This window comes from Erithacus rubecula (assembly GCF_903797595.1).
Source record: "Erithacus rubecula genome assembly, chromosome: Z".
Lineage (NCBI taxonomy): Eukaryota > Metazoa > Chordata > Aves > Passeriformes > Muscicapidae > Erithacus > Erithacus rubecula.
Genome location: NC_136661.1, coordinates 11,332,264 through 11,342,642, shown reverse-complemented (window position 1 = coordinate 11,342,642; position 10,379 = coordinate 11,332,264). Strand labels below are relative to the sequence as shown.

Sequence of the window (10,379 nt, the reverse complement as noted above, 5' to 3'; positions counted from 1 at the left end):
GGCCCGCTGCCCGCCGGCGGCGCTCCGGGCCCTCCTCCCTCCGCGCCTCCCGCCCCGAGCCCCGCGCGCGGGCGCCGCCAGGCGGGGGAGCGGCGCCGCGCTGCCGGGCGGAGAAGATGGCGGCTCCCATGGAGCTGAGCTGCTGGGGAGGAGACTGGGGGCTGCCGTCCCTGCACCCGGAGTCTCTCACCGTCATGGTAACGGGCGGCGGCCACCGCCCGGCCCGAGAGGGAGGGAGGGAGCGGCGGCGCCCCGGGACGTGCCTGCCGCCCGCACGGGCGTTCGCGAGGCTCTTTCTCGCCTCGGGAGAGGCCGGGGGTGGGAGGCGGGGTGTTGGGCCCGGAGCGCGGGCCGGGATCGTTCCCCACGGGAGAAGCTGCCGCCATTCCCGGGGGCTCCGAGCCCTTCCCGGGGGCTGCGGTGCCTCTGCCCTGCATTCCCTGAGCCGCATTAGGGCAACGGAGCCCGGCCGCACCTGCTGGCGGATGCTCCTCAGTGCACGAAGGTGTTTAACACAACTTCTGAAGCTGTCTTTTACGCCTTTCTTACACGTTGTGACAGGTTTTCTCCCCTGCCCTCCAATCTTTATTGCAGGCTTACGCCAAGTTTTCTGGTGCTCCCCTGATAGTGAATACTGTAAATAACTCCCGGAGAGCTCCAAAAGGTACCATCTTTGCCGCCTTTATTGCTCTAATCACAGCTGTGCTATAAATGTGGGTTCCAGTTTCTGTGTTTGCATTGTGTTTGTGTTCATGAGTGCAGTCAGCCCCGATTAAATGACTTCACAGGATCAGGTGTGATGAATCTGTGAGAATGAAGTAATGGAAGTCATAAAAAAAGTGCTCAAGAGGACAGTTTATTAAAATGTGTGCGGGTGAGGCAGCAGGCAGTTAACAAAGCAGTAATGCCACGTAACTGTTTCACTCAGGCAGTCTGAATTGATGGTGTGGTGAAAGCAAATTTGTAATCTTTTTGTACTCTGCATATTTATAACCGTACAGAATGTACAGAAGAGCTCTCGCTTTACTTGTGGCTTAAAGGGTTGGTACAGCTGGAAGTGGAATGCGAGCCACAGCAAGTGCAGCTTACACTAGCTGGGTTGTTTGGTATTGTGCTGAATTAGAGGGTTTGACTGAGAAAAGGTGAAGGTAAGCTGTCAGAGAGGATTTCTTTATTTTGGATGCTTTTATTTATTGCTTGTTGGTTTGCTCAGCAGTTATTGCCTTGGTGTATTTAAGAGAGGTAAAATCACTGCAGGGTTAAAATCCTCTGTCACTTACACTTAACCACATTATCAGTTCAGGCAGTGATGTATTCATGCAGAAGTTGAGCTTTTGTTTCTTGCTTTTCAGTGTCTTGTTCTCTGTTAGGGGAAAATACCAAGAAGTAGCTGGGTGGACTTGCTAGAAATGTGGTGGCTATCTTCATAAGGAAAATACATAAAATCAATTAAGAAAGCAGTTTAATTAGTAAGTGTTGGTGATAATTGATATTTAAATATTATTTAGCATTGTTCTGGTGTGCTCATTCTGGCAGTTCTTCTGTGAATGTGCTGTTAGGTAGCCCCTGTTACAGAGACTTTGCACTCTACAGGCTTTGATCCTGCAGTTACAGGACTAAAGGCTGTCCTGTCAACTTCTGGCAGAGGGGAAGTACTTAGTTCTCTAAGTAATTTGTGGTAATGCAGTGGTAGCTTAGGCATTGTTTTCAGCAAGGTTAGAGAAAAAGTATTGTTAAATTGGATTTGGAGGTGAAGGACAGAGGAAAAATTGAAGAGGAAAACTGTGATGTAGATGGATTGAGAGAGCAGTTGGTCTGAGTTGGAATTTTTATCTTAAAACAAATGTCTGAAATCCGGACAATAAGCCTGGTTTTTAAAGTATTGGATATCTAGCAATAAACATTGGCTTCAGTCTGATTTGACGTTGCCCTTTTTTATGTTTATTTTTAGTAAAGTCCACAATAGACTAAGAGTATTTGTAACCTCAGTGGAACTTGCCTATGCTATGTAAAATTTTATGTTTATTTTTAAATATTAGGAAAATCAGAGCATGCTATCGAAGAAAGGAAAGTACATACAGTGACTGATTACTTTGTAGTTTGAACTCATCCATGTAAATTGTTGACTGTGTTATTTCTGCCTTCTAGGAGATCTGCCAGTCCTGGTATCAGAAGACATTGTTATTTCTCAGCCAGCAAAAATACTAAATTTCTTAAGAAGGCAGGTAGGTCTCTTTCAAAAAGGTTTGTTTTCTTTGACTTGCAGTGGCTCTTGCATGTCTGTTTTGTACACTGATACAGGCTTCCAAAAACCTGGAGTTTAGTTCAGACCTAATGCTTTTCTGTTTCTCGTACATGCATGGCAATGGCAAAATGGTGGATAAGAAATTGCTGTATAAAAGTTCGATCATTAATTGTGTGAAAGATTTAAAGATAAGCATGAAAGAAATTTAATTGAAAAGGACAACATACAGTTCCTAATTGAGCAGTTTCTTACTGATCCCCCTGCTTGTAATTATAATACTTTTAATGGCATTTTGACTTTGCAGACCTAGAATATCACAGTTTAGGTTAATAGTTTAAATGGGTAATTTCCCAGTGCTCTTTTTTTTTTGAGATAAAGCATTGAGCATAGTTCTTAATCTCTGCAGTTTTTCTATAGCTTGTAACATGAAAATGTTGGCAGATGTTTCTTGACGCACACCAGGTTATTGCTTCTTGTTTGCCTTTTGTAGGACTCTTAATGTTTTGTACACAAAAAATAAACCTATACAATTTCTTCTTTTCACAAAGTATAAAGATATCTAGTAAACCATGGCATCGTCTTTTTATTCCTGAGATGGTCCTCTAGCCCACTATTCTTCATTTACATTGCAGAAATGCAGGTGCTGTCTGGTCAGATGATCTGATGAATGCTATGTTAGCGAAACTTCAGATCTTCATGGGGAGAAAACTAGAATCTGAAAACTACATTTGGGATGAAATTTTGAACAGTTGTTCTGAAGTTTCAGGTTAATTTGGCTTGAATTTGAACTTGGTATTCATGTGAATAACAAAAGTTCCATAATGTTAGGGGAAAAAAACCTCTTTATGTTAGAGTATAACAATTGTATGCTGTATTTTCAGATGTTCAAGTGTCAGCACTGGCCCTTTGTTTTATAAATTAATGAAGCAAATCTACTTACTCCACAAATTTTTCAATCCTCATAATGTAAATTAGATGAATTAAAAGTCTCGTGAGTAACTGCATTAGTATAGCTGTATATTTGTTTCCTTACACTGCTACCATCCAGTTTCTTGGCTTGTGGGATGTTCATTAAAAACAAAATATGGGAATGCATGTTTGTTTGTTTGTTTGTTTTTAAATGCTTACACCTGCTGAAGTGTCAGGTGCTTCATGAAAAATAACAATGGAGACTTACCAGAGGTTTGCTACATCCCTGGGTATTGAAAATTGCCTCTGTATTGCTGGACATTTGCTTGGAAACAAATAGGTAGAGACAAAATAATTTTGGAAGTAGGAGGGCCCAGAGCTCTAGGGATGGGAAAGTGGAAAAGCAAGATGGAGCAAGATTTGGCAGAGTTGGCCTGAAGAAGGAAGATCCTAGTGAGTACATGCTTTCTGTTCCAAAAATTGTACATATATATTTATTGCCTTGATATGTATTAAGGTTGAAGCAAGTTTCCATTGATAATGTTTTTTGAAAGTTCAGTATAAGATTTTTTTTTTTAATTTGTAGAAATACAATGCTGATTATGATTTGTCTGCAAAACAAGGAGCTGATACACTGGCATATATTGCACTACTTGAAGAGAAACTGCTTCCTGCTCTGGTAAATATTAATAAATATTTTGTCAGAATACTTGGAATTGAATGCTGTAAGAGGTGCCCAGTGTGAAAGACATTACAGTCTCTCAGTCACAGCCCTGGTTGGATTCTAGTTGTTTTGTTAGTTTATTTTTTTGAAATAATGCCCAGCAACTTTTGAAAAGAAAATAAGTGTGTGTTTGTGGAGTATTAAAATAATATTAATAATAGATTTATGAAAGACATTTTAAAAGGACACTTAGGGTTTTTGTTTTGTTGGTCTTTGGGAAGCAGTATCCTGAAAACACCTTAATGTTGCCATTTTTTTGTTTCATTTGATTTCCTGAAAAATATTTAAGATGTAAGACACACAGCTGAAAGCCTTTTGAACTGTTGAGTTAAAACTTCTAATAAATTAAAATGCCATAACTAGCTTAATTTTTCAGTTCTAAATAAGACATGACCATTTCAGTATTACAGTGTATTACAGGTTATTACAGTATTACAATGTAATTACTTTAGGGTTATAAGACCCACAGACAGTGAGTTTCTTGAATCACTTTGGCTTCAGTTTGTACAGGGAAAAATAGTCTGACCAGATGGTATCATAAGCTAGCCTTTTCAGCTGACCCTGGTTTCAAATTCATAATTTTGTAGTATTTTGTATTTTAAGATTTATATAAAATTTCAAAACAAAATTCCAGAAAGTTTAAACCTGTTGCTGTATGTCTGCAACTTTGTTTATAATGTATTTTCTGTATACAGTGTGTATGTATCTGTATATACATAGTAAATACTTAATTTTGTGCAGATGCATATAGATCTCTGTAATATCTTTGGTGTGTTTTTCTTTATTTGAAAGGTAACTAGTGCTTTACTCATGTACTCCCACGCTCAGAGGTTAGTATATTCCTCTACAGAGCCTGATAGCCTTAAATTACAATAGTTCCTTTTTCTTCTGCTTTTCTGAGAGAGGTCTTGCATATCAAGTGTCACAAGGTGTCTACTCATGTCATTCAAATTTCACTTACATTTTTCCTCATGTTGATAATACAGCTGCACACTTTCTGGATTGAGGCTGAAAATTACTGCAGTGTGACAAAACCATGGTTTGCCTCAAGGATTGCCTTCCCACTGAGTTTGTATCTGCCTGGAAAGATGTCCAGGGAAGCGCTGAACAGGATCTTGCTGACCAAGGGAGGCCCTCCACTCTATAGTCTCACAGAAGTGGAAGCACAGGTATGTGTTGTGCAGAAGAATTTATAAGTTGGTTCTGTCAAAGACAAGAACTGGAACAGTCTAGCACACAGTCAAATGATGAATGGTGCTGTGCATACCAGCCTCTTAGACAGTCTTGTGTCTCGTCAGATATACAGGGATGCCAAGGAGTGCCTGAATCTCCTGTCGAAGAGATTGGGAACATCTCAGTTTTTCTTTGGAGATATGTGAGTGTAATTTTTTTAAAAATTATTTTGGTAAACGACTGATAAAAAAGGTACCACACCACTCTGTGAACACTTGAACCTTTTTTTTTTTCCTCCTTTTTAACCTGTCAGAATGTTAAAAGTTCTTCTCAATAGTTTTATATCTCACACTCTACTTTTCAGATAAATCTGCATGAGCAACAGGGCACAAATGAGATTGTCAGACTGAGTCAATATGGTGTCTCTCTTATCCTGCTTTTTTCCACACAGAGGGAAATGCTTCCCTCAGCTGCAAAGAAAATGTGAGGTGCACTGGAGAACACTTTTCTAGCCACTGAATACCACCTCCTGGTTTTGTATATTGAAAAAAATGCTGCAGGCTGAGGTGTTACTACTGTCCTCATGGCAGGAGGGCGTAGGTCCAGGAATACTATTCCTGTGGTATATCTGCAGATCAGGAAGTAGATAGGACCAACAACATAAAGACAATGGGTCCTGCAAAGCATGATCTCTTCTTCAGCTGTAGAAGTTGGACTATTCCATGAGGGAGGATGTTGGTCCCAGGTCCCCAGCATGACTTTTGTGGTGCCAGAAAGATGTTTTAGAGTGTCTTGCTTATCAGTGTGTAGGGTAGCATGACTCTGTTGTAATGCTGACATTACTGTTTCAGCTTGTCAGCATGTCTCTAGTTAAGAGGTGCTGAAAGGAGCAGATAGTTGGTACAAAGCATTTACTAGATTAATAGGCAAACGTGGAATGAAAGAAGGGCTGACTGTATTTTGTCCTGAATTGTATTTGAAGTACACTGAAAACTAGATTGTAGAAGTCTTAAAAGTTGTTATTTCAAGTCAGTTCAGTGTTTTCTTGTGTCACTCTTTTTAGGCCTACCACCTTGGATGCCTTCGTATTTGGTTTCCTTGCACCAATTTATAAAGTATGCTTCCCAAGGGTACAGTTGCAAGAGCATTTGAAACAGCTTCCCAATCTATGTCGATTTTGTGATGATATTTTAACTTGCTACTTCAGGTTAACTGTCTCAGGTAAGTTGTGTTTCTTTTCTCCTTTTTGTCATCTGTGGTCCTGTTTGTATTAGTACTCTAATATTCTATTTGTGAACCAAGGCAAATTAGATTTTGTGTAGTTTTTGCTAGACTTTCTGTGGGGGAATGAAGAAACTTCTAAAGTTGGGCTCAAATGATTCAAAATTAAAAGCAAGTGTTAATACTCAGTTTTAGATTCTATCAAGCATTGGCAAGATCTAAGGCTCACGCTCAGTACTCCTGGTTTTCTCACATGAAATGGCTTTTACACTTAAATTCTTCTACACGTAAAAATTCTGCATGAAGTCTCTCTCCAGTGTGAGTTTATTTTTAAAGAATTTAAAAGTTTCTGTAAATGCCTTTTCACTCTTCCTCTTTCTACCTTCACTCTCCAGGCCATTCTCCAGCTGGACAGGATACAGCAGATGCTAATCTGCAGAAACTCACACAGCTTGTAAATAAGGAATCCAACTTGATTGAAAAGGTTACTTTTGCTTCAGTATCTTTAATTTTGCTGCTTTGTTGTGGTTACTTGTTCACAGATATCCTTGCATGGCAGTTGCAACTGTGCAGTGGACTTTAATTACTTCTTTTCTAGTGATATACGTTGTGTAGAGAGGCGGGAAGAATATTGCATCATTTGGAAGGAGAAATTAATGAAACCTTGCACTAAAAAAGTATTTTTAATGCAACCAAAAGAACATTGTCTTGCAGGTGTGCACACCCACAGAGAAGTGGTATCTTTCTGCAAGCGTACATTCAGCAAAGAAGGAGGGAAATGTACTGTTCAAAACTCAGAAATGGTCCTGCAAATTAAGACTGATCACCAGTTTTCTTTGCTCCCAGCTGCATGCTGTAGTAACTAACTGGCAGTCACTCTTCTCCTGCTTGTTCTACATCTGGCTGTTTTTTCTTATGTTCTTTGTTGCTAAGGCTGTCACTCAGCACCTATCAAAAGCTATACAACTTACCTGAAAAACAGTTGTGAAGAATTAGCCTTTTGAAGTAGGTAGAACACTCTAACTAAAAGGGTAGAAGGCATTTGTTTCTGAAAAAGATCAGTGTGTGAAATAGATCATTAATTATGATCATCTTCTGTAGAATTAGGTACTGATGCTTTTTCTGGCACTGAAGTGTGACTGTGGAAGTTTTAAACAATTGGTTACATAGACCATTTGTCAAGCATGACTGAGGAAAGTCTGATCCTGTCTTTAAGAAATGGAGTAGACTATGCAGCCTCTGCAGATCTTCACTGTGATTGTATTCTGTACCAACTAAACTTCTTCAGACCACATTACACACAGGGCATTAGAGTGATTTCCTATGAAAATGTTAATTATTTATATTCCAAGATGAATTTTATCCTGTTTTTAAAAAAGGTCTTATCACAAGCACTTTATTATGTACATTTTGCAATGGGTAACTAATACAAATTCACTCAGCATCTCCAGAACATTTCTGATTTCAAAAGAGTTATTCTTGCGTGGTGCTTAATATACATAAGCATCCATTGATGTTAGCAGTTTTGACTCTTGATCTGCCTTCTCACAGCATTTTGTTATTGTACAATATTTGACCTCTTAGAATTGGTGTTGCTTCCTTCAGTAATCTTGACCAAACAGCTTGAGCAGAAACACATCCAGATGCCCTGGATTTGATGCACCATATGTAAGGGAATGATTAGCAGCTCTGACACAAGCATATATTTGGGAGTAGAAAGAAACCAAAGCACCAGTTGTTACTGGTCCTGACAGTAAACATACACCAACCCAGTATTAATGATGGCAGCCCTGAAAAAATATGACTAATTGTATAATCTGTATTCTGCTGTTGCCAGATCCAGCTCTCCTTGTTTCTCTGCAGATGGACGACAACCTTCGTAAGAGTCCTCAGCATCTCCCTCGGAAACTCACAACGCTCAAGCTTGCTGCAGGTGGAGAGGAAGGCAGTCCAATGAGTCGTTTATCACCTTGACATCTCTTGTTGCCCATACACATGTGATTTGTAACTCACCCGAGTGCTACAGTAAATTTTTTTCACATGAATGTTTTGCAAGGGAAGGATCTGCTAATGGGTACAAGTAGAGAAGAAATAAAGCTTTAGTATATTCTGTCTACCTGTTCTTTTCAGAAATGGCATAGATCGGTCTGGCCACACACTACGCTGAAGCTAAGCTAAGCCAAACAAAGCTTATTACTGCAGATGTTAACATGATTTGTACAGCATATTTTTGCCTTTAGCCTAGCAGAAGAGTTTACCTAAAGTTAAAAATCTACTTACGGAATGTTCACTGTTATTTTATTTTGTGGATTTGATTTTACTGTAATCATGTTACTGTATGTGAGTGGGTAGACTCTTTGTCTGAAAAGGACAAAGTCCAGTTGCAAAGTCTGAAAAAATAGAATGTTGCCATTCATGGCAGCTGAGAAACAAAAATAATTACAGGAACGTAAATATTTTTATTGTGCTTTAATGAACTTGGGATTTGTGTTTTATGGTTGTTTGTATCTTTGAAAATTTGTCATGTTGAACTTTGAAGGGGATTATTGAAAAGCATGTGCGCTATGGGGATTAAAATGATGCACAATGCTAACATTTCACAGTACCTCCTATTAGCCTTTTGTGAAACAGGCTTAACCTGTGCACAGAATAGTACCACATGCTGCAAAACTGTTAAGTCAAAATCACAGAAAACTTGTTGTGGATGGAAATATGTGATTAGTTGCTGTCAAGACAAGACTTGACTAGCAAACATACTGCATCTATTAGGTTAGGACTTTATAAAAAAGCTGATGTAGGCTTTTAAATGTGTCACAAATGCCTCTAATTAGTTTTATCCTATTTTTAACAAGCACTACAGTTAATCTGAAAATTAAAACTAAAAATTGACAATTTTTTTTGTTATATGATGGTCTGTGTAGTTCAGAGATCTTTTCTCTTTGCTGACTGTGGTATATTGCAGGGCATATTTCTTCCGTTCAGTTATATTTGATCTTTAACAGAAGCCTTGCCAATTCTAGAGACCCAAACAATTCTGTTACAAGAGAGATTCTGTAATTTTTTACTGGCAAAGTACTGGCAGATGCTTCATGGGTAGGTATAAAGAGAATTAGACAAGGAGATGGGCCAAATGGCAGTGCTTGAGGTACACCATTCTGGTAACTGTATGTGTGGGATAACTGTTCTGTGGGGCGGGGGTTGTTTTTTTTCTTGGACAAATTGAAATAGTCTTTCAGCTTCTCTTTGGTTACTAGTAATGTTTGAGATACACAGATAAATTACTTCTTATTTGTAAGGACAAGATGGTAGATCGTGTATATATTCTATCTTTGGACTTGATATGTAAGGAATGTAATATCTTTAACGTGTCTTAATTGAAATATTGGGTTTCTAATGAGCACTTTAAAATATTGTTTAAGCTTCATGCTCTTACTAGAGTATTTGTTGCAGAGATTTAAAATTAATTTAGCTCATATTCGTGATAACTGTATAAATGGACAGTCCGTTACATGCAAAAGTAATTTAAATCTTTAAAATTTGTACTGCCTGTACCTTGACAAGATTTATGTGAAATCAAGTCACATAGCTTTATAGAGCTTTTCTTTTACAAACATGGCTATGGAGAATATGCCTTAGTTTGTTGCTTTTGTGAATACATACACACAACCTAGAAAATCTCTTTGTAAAAAGGGTTGTTATTCCAAGATTAAAATTCTGGATTTTTAGTGGAATTTTGGTAGAGTTTTTTGTGGTATGTACATTGAGTTTTTTGAGTGGCTTTTTTTTTTTTTTTTTTCTTGTAGAAACAAAAAAAAACCACCCCAAAACAATTCTGACTACTAGGATAGGAAACTGAAGCAGCTTAGCATATCCATGAGATCAGATTTTAAATTTTTTTTTTTCACACCTCTTCAGTACCATTCCTTCCTTTCAACACAACTTATTTTGAGAAAGGGGGAATGAGGAGGCACACATTTGCTGATCTTTCTAAATGTGAGCTTTGGGCCATGTGATTGGGCTGGTCTGAAATTTTGATAAACCAATGCTCAAGAAATTTAATTCTCTTGATGGCACAGGACAACAGGACTGAAGATCACAAGATGCATT

General features: G+C 38.7%; 1 protein-coding gene across 3 annotated transcripts; it reads left to right on the top strand.

Moving 5' to 3' along the window:
• On the top strand, window positions 1-10,003 carry MTX3 (metaxin 3). 3 transcript variants are annotated; one of them, XM_079329885.1, is made up of 9 exons: window positions 1-197; window positions 595-664; window positions 2,149-2,225; window positions 3,741-3,833; window positions 4,865-5,047; window positions 5,177-5,253; window positions 6,115-6,272; window positions 6,668-6,756; window positions 8,136-10,003. In XM_079329885.1, exons 1-9 carry the CDS (start codon window positions 117-119, stop codon window positions 8,244-8,246), a joined length of 939 nt encoding a protein of 312 aa, XP_079186011.1. In that variant the 5' UTR covers window positions 1-116; the 3' UTR covers window positions 8,247-10,003. The 3 variants fall into 3 exon arrangements, with proteins under 3 accessions (XP_079186011.1, XP_079186010.1, XP_079186012.1); XM_079329884.1 differs by having other exon boundaries at window positions 8,110-10,003; XM_079329886.1 differs by lacking the exon at window positions 6,668-6,756.
• The last annotated feature ends 376 nt before the right edge of the window (window positions 10,004-10,379 follow it).